Source organism: Scomber japonicus, chromosome 23 (genome assembly GCF_027409825.1).
Source record: "Scomber japonicus isolate fScoJap1 chromosome 23, fScoJap1.pri, whole genome shotgun sequence".
Lineage (NCBI taxonomy): Eukaryota > Metazoa > Chordata > Actinopteri > Scombriformes > Scombridae > Scomber > Scomber japonicus.
Genome location: NC_070600.1, coordinates 15,591,508 through 15,606,851, shown reverse-complemented (window position 1 = coordinate 15,606,851; position 15,344 = coordinate 15,591,508). Strand labels below are relative to the sequence as shown.

Below are 15,344 nucleotides of genomic sequence, written 5' to 3'. Positions count from 1 at the left end.
TGTGAAATGTAATTAAACTGCTTGAAACTATAAGTTGTTACACCAGGTGAGAAAAACAAACACCCACTGGAAAAAGAGATGTCAGTGCTGCACTGCAGCTGCTCCTGCTGTAAAATAGAATTGATTCATCAATTTTCCAGCTCCTTCAAGGCCACAGCTTGAAATATTTCAGTGCTGTTCATTTGTTACATTAGGTGAGAAAAACAAGCAAAAAACAAGCTCCCACTCCCGAGGCTTGTTTTCCGACACTTCCTGAGAAATGGAATGTAAACCAGTTGAACAACAGCGTTAAAGAAGAGACAAACAGTTGTGTTTGGGGAGAGAGAGGCTGTGAACAACTTGCCAAGTTGCTAACCATATGTCATGCAGTGAGGACGCGGGCCTGGGAACGAGGCCAGGTCTGGGGGATGAGGTACAGACGACTTTTAGGATGAGATTTGGGTGTGTTTGTTAGTTACGGCTTTCTGCAAGACCTGGATTTTGTGGATTTCCATGACTGGTACACCATTCAGGGCCAGATGGTTCCACTTTGCTGCATCAAAAGAAGCATTTAATTAAATAGAACTCCTGAAACACCCCCCCCCCCCCCCCCCCTAACTGTGTTTGGTCATACATATCATTAAAAAAAATACTTAACACCCGTCCACACACAGTCTGTAGCGACCTGTTTGTTCACTTTTGTCCTTGACCTTTCTGGCTACTGTAAGATTGCATTAGTGCTAATCTAATGCATATTTGATTTTCTCAGCCTTAAATACATTTCATCAGAGCCTTAATCCACTTGGGAAGCTTCCTAAAATACATGTATGTCTCACATAACGGTCTGTGCCAAATGTGGAGCTGAGAAGGGCAAGTTTTAAATAGTTTGTCCAAACAGATAAATTCAATGTTGGCACAGTTGCCAAGAGTGCCATAATCCTATAACTCAACACCCCGAACACCTCTCCTCTCTTTATTATTACAGCAGTATGCACCACTCTGTCTCATTTTCTACTGTTCTGACCCAGTTTCTCTTCTTTTTCACAGTACCCAGCTGCTCTGATGAATCTTGGCGCCATTCTTCACCTGAATGGGAAACTTCCCGAAGCAGAGGCCAACTACCTGCGTGCACTGCAGCTCAAACCTGACGATGTCATTACTCAGTCCAACCTGCGCAAGCTGTGGAACATCATGGAGAGGCAGGGACTCAGGACTAAGCCTGGGCTCGGGATGCCGAGGAGCGACCTTTGAACTGAGAGACCTGCTGCACTGCTCCCTCAAGGAAGACATAATGTCCTCCAGAGAATGAAGCAGGACAGGATATGAAAGAGCTGGAGGCTCCAAGCTCTCTGTACGAAGGCATGAAAGACTAATTCTTATGAACCGTGGCCTGTGAGGCTTGTGGAATACAGTTTGAAGCTTGGCATGGTTGGTATTGGAGGGTCTATGAAGTAGATTCTGCTCTATCATACATCACCGCCAGTGTGGTGTGGTGGGTCAAACAGCTACAACTATGTCACCTTTGTTATGATGTTTTATAATGTGATGCCCTTTGGTTTAAATGATACACTGAAATCAAAAGTAAATAATAGCAAAGTCCAAAAAAAAGAAAATGAAATCTGGAAATCAGATTATTGTTATTATTATTTCTCTGACATTAAAACATTTTTTTAGAGTGCTTGATTGGAATGAAGGTGTAGCAAAGGTAGTGAAATGACGGGTTTTGAAGTTGTCTTCTTTTATGCCAGCTGGTTTGTCTTAAAAAATCAAATCCCTGATGAATTTCCCTCAGGGTGATCTAGCCTTCAACTCTTACTCCTAACACAGTAAATCCATAGTATCAACGGCATGCCAGTGTTAAGACATCTTCAGGTACCACACTCGAATACAGTGCTGTACAATACATTGCTCCAACTGATATGTTGTCTGAGTCACTGAAGATTGTTTGCACCTGGTGCATTTGAAATGCTTGTGACTGTAAAAAAAAGAAAAGAAAAAAAGACAGATCATGGGAAAAAACGGTGCCAAAGCTTGTACTGAGTCTTTTCGCCTCTCGTGCCAAGCAAGAACTGTCCTCACTTCTGTGTCGTGTCCCTCGTGTCCAATGAAGATGTTTCATTTCATGTGATCAAAATGATCAAACTTAATTTATTAATATGTGTTATTTTGTGAAGATGACAACACTGTGCTACATTAGCCCACCCCCCTCTCTTATTTCTCCATATAGATACATAGTATCATTAGACAACTACATTAAAATGTGTTTTTTATACAGTGTATGTTTTTTCCCTCTCTGCTCAGGGACATCAGGTTGTGATTCCTGTCACAAATGGGGTTTGTGACACAGAGAGCGCTTCTTAAAAATGATGTTATATGTTTTTGATGATTGTGTCGTTTGGTTAAATTATAGAAAACGTGTAGCTGGAAATATGTTGTGTTTTGTAAAGAAAACTGATCCTTTTCCATAATAAAAACATGATTTTTGCTCTCAGCTGAGTGATGTCATGAATGAAAACGTATTAACTTACTTGAATAGTGATTAGAGTGATTAGAGTATTACAGAGTTGATATGAGGCTCCAATCAGGCTCACTCAGTGTAATTAAGAATACCAATATATATATATTTGAAAATATTAAAATGTTAAATAATTTAGAAAACATTCTGTCTTGGTATCATTGTAGGCCAATTTTGTCAAGTCAGAGCAGTCCCTCACTCAGTTCCTTCCTCTCTCTTTCTGTGTCTCTCTCAATAAAACACACACTCACACATACATACACAGCATTCTGGGAAGGAACCACTAATTAGACTTTTCACAAACTCAACATGTTGATATCATCTGATCACGCAGACATCAAAGAGGTTCCAATCACACCATGCTCTGAGCACACCAAGCTGTAAATATTTAAGTAGATATCAAACTCGACTCACTTACTGACTTGTGAGAACTCACAGTCCCAGTTTCAAACGCGAAGTTTCGCAGTGGAACTCGTACATCTGTGAAGACATAGTTTGTTATGTAGCCATGATAAGCTCTGAATCAATAAAGTGTTTGCTCTGCATGATAAGAAACTTATTTTGAAAGTTCCACCTGCTATACTCATCACTTAGAAATGATGGCCTGGAATCCTAGCAATACTATACTAATAAGGGCTATACAATATTGAATGTGCATACATGTGAGTGAGTGTATGCCATTGATAAAGTCAAATATTCTGTATGAAGTACACTACATTCTCTTATGAAATGAAAATTTCACTGGACAGGAAATATGATTATACAAGACTATATTGAGAAAATTCTATGCAAAATAATAAATCACAAATGCATTTCATGATTAGACATAAAGTTCTTAGTTGATGAAATTATAATATATCAAATACATGGCATAAAAAAAACAAAACCCTGAAGTATAATGTTGTAGAAATGAATTCTACAGCTACAGTATTTTGGCAAAACAAGTGAACGTATCCTTCTCATAGTGATAAAACTCATTATGAAAGTACATGAAAGTTATGTCATATGACCCCTAGGGAGAGAAAAAAAGGGGGAGCAAATATCCCTCAGAGTCCTTTATCCCAGTGCTCAATGCAAATCAGACACCTTTAGCACAGGGGAAACAGGAAATATATATAGCCTTTACACACCCTCCACACTCACAGTTTTTAAAAAACTGACAAGTCTAATAAGAGTACTTTCTCCTTTACTTGGGTGCAGACAGTATGTGCTTGTTACTCTACTTTATACCTAACTGCCAGTGAACTTTAATAAGGTGCTTTTGTGTTTCAGAAAAGTAGAGTTTTTTTCACACAAGGGCTACAGCTGTTCCATATCCAGCAGGCTTCACTTTTGATGGCTAAAGCAATACCTAGGCCTACTGTACATGCATAAGTAAACATCTAAAACTACACAACAGGAAAGGAACTGAAGCAGATGAAAGATTTCCTCCCAACCCCTCTCTACCACGCCTGCTAGGTAAGCATGTGGGCGTAGGGGGAACATATGGCCAGTACCTTATGTCTTGGTGTTTCAGCAAACTGAAGTTCAAGGACATTAGATGTGTTTTTACTACACTGTAGATACAGGCTATGTAGATCTATGCAAAAACAGTCAGGCACAAATACAAATAACCACTGACTAAAGGTCACTGACTTGCAAAGCGTGCAGTATACTTGTTTCACATCAGGAACTGATAGTATCCCAGATGGAAAACATTGTCATGTCAATTCAGCAAATCATTCTCCCTGTGAGACAAACAGTTGCATATGACAGGAGAAAACAAGGGAAAAAAGGCTATCAGTATAATACATGGTGGCCAACATGCTTTTAAAATGCATGGTAAAAATTGGATGAATTAATCAATTTGGCTGATGAAAACCTTTATTTCTGTTCAGTGATATATCAGTTAGTAGTTATATGGTCTAAAACTGGCATTTAACCTTAATGCTGCCTCTGTTATTCAAAAATTGACTGAATATGATGCAAGCTTTCTTGTACTGTTTTGTTCAAATGCCAAGTAATGTAAGTGAGAGTGAGTTATGATTACCTTAATATATTGTAACATCACTTCAACCATTGTTGATCTCATTCCATCCTTCATTTTACACAGCTATTCCAAATCTTGTTCTGTACATTGTCCTTGTGCTTGATTAAAAAAAAAGAAAAGAAAGAAATATTAGGGAGACTATGGACATGGAAGACAGTGGATGTCCAATTCAATGAGCAAAAATCGTTTCTATATGAGGACCACCAGCTTTCACCCCTGGGAAACTAATGATGATGCTAAGAGGTGGCTTTTTGAAAAGGCCCAAGATTCATACAGAAACATCCCACATCTAGTATGGGCAGTAGTGGCTCAGGTAGTACAGCGGGTCATCCACAAATCAGGACGTCAGTGGTTCCATCACCAGCTCCTCCTGTCCACATGTAAAAGTGTCCTTGGGCAAGATATTGAACCCCAAATTGCTCCTGAATGCTGTGCCATTTTTGTATGTGAGTGTGTGAATGAGCTACTGATGAGCCAGTTGGCAGATTGCTGTCAGTGAATAAATGTGTGTGAAAATGTTGCCATGTAGTGTAAAGCACTTTAATTGGTCAGGACAAAAAAAAATTGCAATCCATGTACCATTTAATGTGGACCTGCCAGAGCTGACCTGTGTGAAGGGTTCAAACGCCATTGCTCAAATGTTCACTGTGGCAATAGCGACCTCTGCTGACAGTTTTTTTTAGTACACTTACATTACACTCCATTTCTCTATCATACATTAGTGTAGTGGGACAAAAAAAGAATATAAAAATTCACACTATTCCCTAAAATGTACTTAAAAAAAGAGGTGATGAATGAACTCACTGAATGAAATAATAATACAAACACTGGCTGTATCACTGATGTTGCCAGGTAACAGGTATCAAAAGTCCAACATTTGCATTCCATGAATGACACACCACAGCCACATTCATTGCAACTTGTTGTGCAGGTTATTAGTAATGGAAAGTTATTATTAGTTGTGAAAAGAACAAACCATGTGTATGCGTCAGTAGTTGGGGTGTAGTGAAAGTATTCTGACTCGTGTGAGCTAAATTTCGATTTCCTTAATAGTTCTTAAGGGGAAAGGATGAAAAAGGCTTGTTTCCTCATTGTTAATGCATCTTTCAATGGGCATGCTTTGAATGATATCATTGGCTGTTGATCTGTCTTCTTCATGTGTTGACTGTGGCTTGGCAGAGTGAGCAAACAAGAATATGTCAACATGTCAGAATACACACACACAGCCACACACACAATAACCACCCAAATATTAAATGTTAACCACCTACAATTTTAAGATTTGTATCCACAGTCCTAATACTGACCACACACAGAATACACAAAGAAATAAACAGACGTGATTTTTTTGGTTTTGTCACGATTTTTATTAAATAATCTGTGTTATGTGCTATTATCTTGTTTTAAATAAATATAACAAATTCATTTTATACCCATACTTCCCAGTTGTAAAATAAAGTTATAAAATAAATAGACCTACTGTACTTCCTTTTCTAAAGGAATGTAAACATAGATTCCAGGACTGTGCTCTTGAAATATACTGCATGGCATTGCAGTTTTGGGCTAGTTGGAAAAAAGTAGTAAAAAATGTTGGAAATGTTGATGAAAATTCATCACCCATGTTGTGCTCTGTTGCATTCATTTGTAATGAATCAAATACTCTGGATATATTTGATTCGGATCAAAAATTACAAAAATTGTGGGAGGGATAATATCATTCACACAGCTGTCATGGAGGTTTTCAGAACATTGATGATCAGGTTTTTGGAAATAAGATTTTCCAACTTTTGATTTTCCAGTTATCACCCGAGCCAAAAATATGATCTTAGTTTGTTCATCTTGTGTTGTGCTGCCATGCAGTGACAAAGCATTTGTACTGCTCTCACTGTACTTGTCCGCAAATGATGCATGTCTTGCAAAATATATTCCTAAATAAAAAACAAAACAAAAGTACATTAACTGGGGGAAATCTGTTGAACAGACAGAGCTACATTATTCTACATGTATTATTGCATTGTTATTACTGTATCAATTAACTTACCTTTTCCATACGAGTGGCCATTTTGTCCACCTAATCGCAAATCAAAGTTATACATGCAAATGCTGTCAACATTTTTGGCTTTGGTCCCATGAAAGAGTCTTTTCTCTTGAATTTCTTGGACACCTTGAATCCTCATTAACTGTTGCTTTTTCCTTTGACACACAGAGAAAGACAATATTGCTTACAAAGAAGAGGAGTGACAAACATGGTGGATAGAGCAAAACTCATAGACCTACCTGCAAAATATTTCCCAAAGGTCCACATTCTGTATCCTGCTGATTGATACAATGGATCTGTCTAACAGCCCATCTTTCTTCACATAATCTGCCACAGTCTGATACTCAGGGTTGAGCTCATTCAGTGGGATTAACTGCAAAATATATCATAATGCAAATAGGCTTCAACTGTAACATGAAAACATTCAGTAAAGCATATGCACAGTGTAAACTTTAAATTCCAGTGTCTGTGTCTGAATCTTTATGAACATTAATGAGCAAAAACACTCATTTGACGCAAATGAAAGTAACTGGCATATACAAAATGGATGTTTTTGTGATGATATATCTTGACAGTTGAGGAACATATTGTGAGGTATTTATGCATTAAAACAAAAATGTTTCAACTCCAAAGTCACTAACTTTTTAAAAGTAGCTGAAGATTATGATTGAATGCTCAGTTTGAACATTTAAAACCTCAGAATTAACAATTTTATTAAAATGAATGGCACAGTTATAAATGCTTATTATGTTAAGAATAATTTTAGTATGATTTTTAACGTGGTGTGAAGCTGTTAACAATGAAGAATGAAGTTTTATATGTAGAAGATAAATTGAGGTGTCTAGCTAATTGCTGAACAGCTAAGTGATTTTTTGTGCTCACTCCATGGTGATTTGTTGCTAACCACATGGTTCTAACTGGGATTGTTTTGTGTTTGTACAGTATGTATGTGTAATATATGTTTTTTTGATTTAAAAAACCCTTAAAAATAACTTAACTGTGTATCAGGCCATGAAAACATTGAACCACGTCACAACCACTCCAATAGCAGTCACATTATTACAACATTATTATTGTTATTATACTAAAGTCATAATTAGCTTTACTAAACAATGTTTCTATTCATTTCTGTCATTATCACCTGATACGGAGCTGTGGGATCAACCATTTCCCAGAAGATAGGAGCAGCACTAAAGCAGGAGCAACTGTGGGAGGAGATCATTAACTAGTGTCACTGAGCTAACACTTTCACTTTCATTTTTCATGAAACCAAACTTACTCATAGGACTAGTATGTAATGTAGATAAATTGGTACAGTCATGTATTTTAATTGCATATTCACCTTCTCTGAAGGTTGTAGTTTCGGTGGATTCTTCTTTGCCTCCCTGTACTGAGGTCAGTCTGCAACATTGCTATTTAAAAACACAAAGTGTCAGCCAATCAATGAGAACTCTATGTAAAAAAAAACTAATTCACTGACATACCTGCGAAATCAATCTTGGTGTGACAGCTGGATGAAGACGTGTTTAAAACTCCTTTCGAGTTTTTTTGGTAATATTTTTCAATATCCTCACTCCTGAAGGGGTTATTTGTGTCATCCTGCAGAATGGACAGAAAACAGGAAGATAGAGATGCCTCATACAATCAGATCTGCATATTTTATAGTGCAGTAAATTTAAAGCAATATTGAAAACAAATTACCTCAAATCTGTGCCACCTTCCACAGTCTCCCAGGTAATACCAGCACCATGGGGTGTTTGATGTGTCCATTGGTTCCATTTCCATCTCATTGTGCCACATTGTCCAGACAGACAGAAACTGAATATACTACAATAAAAGCTAGTTAAATCAGATTAAAACTGAGTCCTCTCACTGATCTGCTCAGATAGTTATTAAAGTTGACATTTATGTGTCTGCCTCAGCTGAAGTTGAGTCATTCATGTCATTCATCATAGCCACGCCTCTGGGGATGACTTACAAAACTGGATCAGCACGTGATATTACTATGAGCATAACATAACATGTGGTATATTTACTTGTGTCACAAGCTTTCCCCTGAAAGATGTTCTTCAAGAAACAACTGAATAGGTCTGTTGAAAAGTTTATTGGTTGTAACATGTGCAAATTACAGACACACACATATAGCTGCACGCACTCTTTGCACGCACGCACGCACACACACGCACCCATACACACACACAGGTGTAGTGTTACGACTGAAGACACCAGTTTGCATTCACTATGAGGAAATGCAAGAGTCTCTGGAGATCCAATTTTGCACTGTTGCACCACCTTGTGGCAAATGTAGTACTCTGAATCCTCGTTTTGTTGTCCTCCCTTGCTCAAAAACAACACACAAGCGTCATACAGTGAATTCAACACATGTACATAGCAAAGCAATATTACATTGTGTGGTTAATTTTCATTACAGTGCTATACATGTGCTGGCTACATTCATTTTTTTAATCAATTTACACCAGGTGCAAAGGAAACCTGCTTATTCTTTTTTAAGAGAGATGTTAGCAGGTGGTGACGTCACACTAGGATGATTTATTTGACATGTTCAAACTGAATAAATTTTGGTTTGGGATGAAAAAAAGTCTTTTAAAGACTGGAGTCAATAATCAGAGAAGATACACTGAAACATATTGCTCAAGGACCACAAGTAAACAAGACATCACAACTTTATGTCACTGTGACACAATAACCGACCCTTTCACAGAAAGAGTAAAGTGCACTGATGCATGGTCTAAAAAATGCAGAGGTAGAAGCGTTTTTTTTGGGAATAAAAACAAAAGAATGCATGTCTACACAATGCATTGTACTAGGTACACACAGATGTTCAGATCACGGTGATAAATGGGTAAGCATGAACACGTCATGGTTTTTGGTTTCGTCATTTGGAATTATGACTTGTAAATAAACTCATGCGTGGCACTGTTGGGATGTGAGAGAAGGGCTGTGGACGGTGGCAGGACATCACCTATAATCTACAGGCTGCAAGTTCCACTCTTATTTTTAACAACTGTGCACAGATATTCAACAAGCAAGCACATAGTCTGCATTAAATACAAAATTTCCACTAAAACTGGTAAAAGTAAAAGCAGATTTTCGTTCAGTTTTTTTTCTTAGCCTTTTTATAAGTCACAGAGACATTCCAACCACAAGGTCCTATCTTAGGATATACTGTACAGTAAACAAACTGTACACAAAGTCTGTATTGTTTTCTTGATTTTCCATTTCCTTGAAGGCACTTTAGATGACCCATGCTCCAGTTAGGCTGTGGATCTAACTGAAAGAAAAAGCAAAGGTCTCTTAACTGCTTCTTTCTCTGTTCCAACTCATCATCTGACTTTGTATCCTAAATATTTCCATGTTGGAGATCCAGCCTCTGTAGTTCCTATGTTTTGTTAAGAAAAAAGTTTTGTTAGGTGTCAGTAGAACTCAATCAGATACTCAGGATAAATCTGGTTGCTGTCAAAAATGACATAAATCTTTGGATTGGCCATATCGTCCACGCAACTGTCGTAAAAGTTGGTGAAGCTGGCGTCCTTCGAAGGTGGTCTGCAGTACATAGGATGACCGACTGTGTACTCTCCGACAAGCACTCTGGCCAGGAACATGGTCTTATAAGGTGGTTCACTAGCAAATATTGGCGGGGCGAGTCCATGTCTCTGTAAAGTGGTGTTGTGCTTCCCCGTGGTGTGACAGAATTTACTGGAATATTTAGCATCCCGGGCAAAGTAGCTCCCTGAAAGAGAGAGGTACGAGTTACAATTTGACAAAAAAAAAATGCAGTGAATTGTTTCATGATGTTTCACGACACAAAGGGGGTCTACCTTTGCCATAAACATCCCCATGGCTTCCGGTCAGCCGCCAGTCAAAGTTAAACGTACATATAGCTTGTATGTTGCTGTGTCCTGTGCCATGAAACAGCATTCGCTCTTCAATATCCAATGTGCGCTTGACTTTTCGCAACTGTGTTTTCTTCCTTAGGGGAGAACCAAGGAATGACAACACAACACAGAGTACTGATCATTACCTTGTTACAGGATGAGTATTGTCAAGCCATTGCAAAGGGCTATAGGGATCATGTGCTCAAAGATGTGACTGACTCCTTGTGGTTTTTTAGATGTTGAAATAAATCAATTACATTTTTTGGTGAAAGTAGTTTGTCTGTGGTGGAAGCTAGAGAAAAGTAATATTGTTTGTATCACAAACCATTATTAACTAAAATATTTGCATTTCCTGAATAAAATGCATGTGAGAACTGAAAGCTTTTTCCATCATTGGCTGAATTTTTTAAACAATGACGGAAAAATCTAAAGGCCATCCATCATTTTGACAGATTACATTGAGGGTAACTTTAAGTTATCCACACCCCTGTCCAGTTGATGATGAGTGCACATTTTAAGTACCTACTATCTAGCCTTGTCTTGTGTGTCACATACATGACCTTGTTGTCTAGGTGGCTTTAGCTATTGCTACTTACTATAGCAAAATGTCACAGCAGCTGAGTCTCTGAAGTTTCATTAAAAAGCCTGATTATTGTGATGGTGCCGATACATGAGGTGAAAAAAGTGGAACTGATGTGGTGGAAGATACAAACAACAACTGATAATGTGTGGCCAGAGAGGACTTGATGAATGTTTCAGGCGAGGTGGAAACTAAACTTAAGACTATACTTTGACGGTATGTCCTGTGGCATCACAGTCACGCGCAAACCTTTTCAATTTTGCACACAGATTACATTGCAGAGGTAACTAAATCTATCAGAAAAGATTCCTTTCAGAGCATGTGGGCATCACTGCAGACCTCCACATTGCAGGCTACGTAAAGCATCTTGCTATCAGGATGCTGACAGCATGCTGAAGAGCTAGGGACGGGATACTTTGGAGCGAGTCTGTGACCACTACGGGTTACAGAGAGGTGCAGCTGTGCCAATCATTAAGCAATGAAAGAATGAAAACAAAATATATATTATCATCATTAAAAAAATTTAAGTAAAATGACGTGTAATAATAGATTATGACGGAATTTTTAGAAGTAGTTAGCGCCAAAAAAACCTATGGAAGTAAATAGTGCGAAGATATTTGCACCACATAAAAAAACAATACAACAACTGTTACCTGCAGAAGAACTCCCACAGGTCCAGGTTCTGAATCCTCTGGATGGATTTGATTGGATGATCCATGGTCCTTTCATACAGTCTGGCTACTTCTTTAAACTCATAGGTGTCTCTGCCGAGCTGTATGAGCTGAAACAAAACACACACGAGAACAGTAAAAGGAATGGTGCACAAGTTGGGGAAAAAATGAAAAAATAAAATAAAATAAAATAATAACATCAAGTGTTTGCATCGTTTGCATCAAGCACATCAAACTGTTACACTTTCACTATTGCTGTTGCAAAATAAAAAAAGACAAAACCGGTATTTTTAACCAAAAATAATAAGAACAAAAACATAAAGCACAACAATATTATATAACTTGTCATAGTGGTTGGGTTTTGTTTTTGTGGCATTTGCCATAAACTGAAAACTGAAATCAGTTTTCTAATATCCTTTAATTGTGCTTTAGAGTTAGCTGATATAGAAACTCTACAGAACAAGACATTGGATACAAACTGGTTTTGTTTTGTGACATTTGAATATACTATCATCAAGGGTTTGAAATTTTCATTAAAAGAACTGAGGTGCATACTGGTGCATTCAATTCACTGATCACTCGTACATACTGCAAGTTATTTTTATTTACAGTAAATGCATTTGGGTATGTATGGTATAAATTGTTGTATACTGTTTGAGACATTACCTGAATTACTTTTCATGTTTACAATTATGTATGAATGTTGTCTTTTTTAAACATTTAATAGAAATCATCATAACTGCAAAGAGTCAGTTCGGTTACCTTATCTACTCTTTTATCCCCTCTTAGATATAAACTCTTCTATTTAATGTTTGAATCAACTTTTAATAAAACCTTACAACAGCATGTGTAGAGTGAGATGCAGTGGAATGTGCAGTGTGAATGTGCTACTGAAATGTCTGCAGGAACTGTGACAGCAAGGACCGAGACCCACGTGGACTGTTCCAGCACCTTTTCTAAAGGAGCTTTTATACATGTGACTCTTCTGAGGCAAATCCTAACCAAACCCAGAGCATGCGATGTGGATACACTGTGATGTGTGCATAATATACACACTAAATTCATTGACTTACCTGATAGGGCTCATCTGTATTGATTCTCTCCCAATGACAGGGAACAGGCAAAGCAAGGTTATCACAAATAAATCTGACAGAGAAAGTGAAGGAGAGAGGAGAGACGGTTCAGTAAGCAAAATATTACAGCATGATAAGACTGATTGCATTTGCATGATGTCAATATGTGCCATCTAAAATGTGAAAAAAGGAGACCTCTGTGCCTATTGAATAAATCCTCCTTTCTCTTGCTCCTGCTGTTTTTGGAGAGACCAAAAATCAGGGTCAGCTTCAGGACAGCTCCATGGGGAGCTGATTGGAATTTAGGGTTTACTATAAGGATTCTTGAGAATGGCAGATGCTTGAACTCTGACCTTCATTTTAAAGCCTTGTCTCCTTACTCACAATACCATACTGCTCCTTTTAATTTTTTTTCTTTGCTAGATAAAAAGAATGAGGTGAAAACAAAAAAATGCCCTAACTGTTCAATCTTACCTGAAGCCAGTTGCAGAGTGGAGGGACCGTTTAATTGGCCGCTGCTTTCCTGTCGTTACATTTATCTGTCGCATAACTGGCAAGGAAATTAATAAAGATTAGAAATACAAGAATAATTTCTGAAACAGGATTAATTCTGAACTCAAAATCCTCCTGGTTTCCTTTCATAATTCTGAGGGCTGACTAATCTTTGTCTGACAAAGTAGCTTTAGTATTACTTCAACTGTGCAGAGTCATGCAAAAAAGCTGCTTTTTCATCATTATACCCGAGAAGTCGAGTCTGTACGTATACTTTGCTGTGTAGAACTCCATGACACCACGTTGGTTCCTGTTATAGCACTGCTCAATCTGAGCACTGGTCACAGAGCAGGCTGCACTGGGGTCAATCTGATGTGAAATTGAGAAAGATCAGTTAATCTTATGTTTAATTTCTAAGCTGTAGCAATGGGTAAACTGACCAGATATCAACACAATCAAATGGGAGAGAGAAAGGTGGATAAATGAATTAATAGTTGTGAGTAATGGCTTCTAATCAGGTAATCTGCAACTATTTTGCTAATCAAGCATCACTTATCTTCCAGATAAAAAAAGGCACAGATTGAAGAACTGTGAGGATTTTCTGCATCTCCTTGTCTTATGTGATAGGTTATTAAAATCTTTGGGTTTGGCACTGTTGATTGAACAAAACGGGTTATCTTAAGATATTCGGGCTTTAGGAGAGTGTGAAAGGCACTTTTCAGCCTTTTCTAACATTTTATAGATCAAGTAATTAGAAAATTTAAAAAAAAATCACCAGATTAATCTACAAAGGAAACAATAGTTGCAGCCCCACCTCAGCCTCTACTGTACATGTTTATATGCAGAAATAATAGGAGACAGATTAGGAGACTTTGCTGCATTTACTGACAATTTAAAGCCCCACCAAAGACTGTACCCTGTAATGTTATTGATTCACTGACCTCAGCCAGAGACAAAAGCAAATCTGTGACATTGCACTGATTTAGTTGGCACTAAAACTTGCAAAACCTTTGGATTCAAATCACATGAAGTATCACTGAGGGAGGGGCAATGGGCGGGAACATGCGGTACAAGGATGCGGTGAGCTTCGTTATATGTGTGTGTGTGTGTGTGTGTGTGTGTGTATGTGTATGTGTGAAAAGTTGTACGACCTCAAACATATGCCACACTCCACACTCAGCCAAGTAGAACCAGCACCAGTTGGGCTCCGAGGTGTCCATCTCCTCCATCTCTGCGGACTCCTCCTCTGCCGATCTGATGGCTAACATAACGATAGCGAGATCTGAAACGAACAAGTGGAAAAACAGGCGAACACACTTAACCACAACTACAGACAAAACAATACGACATGAGGGTGACAAGATGGGTTTTTTTTTTTATTCGTCAAGACAGGCCAAACGTCAAGGAGGTGTTTTTATTACCATGGTCGTGGGGGCATTTCATCCTGTAAACAAATTCAAAATAACACAGGAAACTGGCATATCTAGCTAGCTGTTGTTCACGACTACCGGGTCCGACACTTCCTCAACTCTTACTGGTGTCTTACCGGTTCTCAGCTTGTCTGTAACCGGGTCCCTGCCCTTATCGGGTTATTAATCCGTCAGGCATTTTGAATAAAGCACCAAAAATCCCAGACTCGGAGTGAGAACGGATGTCTAGCGCAACATAACATCGTTTCCTATCCGCGTTGTTTACTTTTATTTCCTGGTTCGTCACGCACCGTACGTCAATGCGCCAATATGATGTAACTCCTCCCATTGATCACATAGCACTATTCCCCGAGTTTGTCCTGCCAGGTAGACACGTTCAAGTGGTTTATTAAAATTAAGTTTTTCTATCTACAGTGTAGATAGAAATTGACACCTGGTATAGCCTACAACTCCCATCATATAATTATAGAATTAGAAATAGAGTATCAGGTAGCTGGGTGATATTAAAAGGTTCAAATGTGGGTGTAACATGTTTCAGCTTGCAGTGCAAAACAAGAATGAAAAAAAAGATTTGTAGGTTGGCATAAACACAATTCCCACCAACCCAGATGTGGAGTTTGTCGACCGCAATGTGCTGATAG

General features: G+C 38.2%; 3 protein-coding genes across 4 annotated transcripts in view; 1 reads left to right on the top strand and 2 right to left on the bottom strand.

Moving 5' to 3' along the window:
• The window catches only part of tmtc2a (transmembrane O-mannosyltransferase targeting cadherins 2a), a 57,959-nt gene extending 56,602 nt beyond the window's left edge, over positions 1–1,357 (top strand). Inside the window, exon 12 of the mRNA XM_053314067.1 lies at positions 1,027–1,357. Coding sequence (XP_053170042.1) covers positions 1,027–1,230 — 204 coding nt within the window. The 3' untranslated portion in view covers positions 1,231–1,357. The remainder of the gene's footprint in view (positions 1–1,026) is intronic.
• A 4,562-nt stretch (positions 1,358–5,919) lies between these two features.
• Positions 5,920–8,361, bottom strand: LOC128353383 (protein mono-ADP-ribosyltransferase PARP11). Its single transcript, XM_053314072.1, has 7 exons — positions 8,263–8,361; positions 8,046–8,160; positions 7,904–7,973; positions 7,703–7,766; positions 6,801–6,934; positions 6,565–6,716; positions 5,920–6,451 (listed from the first exon to the last, which is right to left on the bottom strand). Exons 1-7 carry the CDS (start codon positions 8,359–8,361, stop codon positions 6,162–6,164), a joined length of 924 nt encoding a protein of 307 aa, XP_053170047.1. The 3' UTR covers positions 5,920–6,161.
• A 299-nt stretch (positions 8,362–8,660) lies between these two features.
• Positions 8,661–14,957, bottom strand: LOC128353381 (protein mono-ADP-ribosyltransferase PARP11-like). Of its 2 annotated transcripts, none has more exons than XM_053314070.1 (8): positions 14,695–14,957; positions 14,425–14,555; positions 13,522–13,642; positions 13,256–13,331; positions 12,782–12,854; positions 11,691–11,818; positions 10,401–10,552; positions 8,661–10,312 (listed from the first exon to the last, which is right to left on the bottom strand). In XM_053314070.1, the coding sequence occupies exons 1-8, from the start codon at positions 14,714–14,716 to the stop codon at positions 9,996–9,998; spliced, it is 1,020 nt and encodes a 339-aa protein (XP_053170045.1). In that variant the 5' UTR covers positions 14,717–14,957; the 3' UTR covers positions 8,661–9,995. The 2 variants fall into 2 exon arrangements, with proteins under 2 accessions (XP_053170045.1, XP_053170046.1); XM_053314071.1 differs by having other exon boundaries at positions 14,820–14,957.
• Positions 14,958–15,344: the final 387 nt, after the last annotated feature.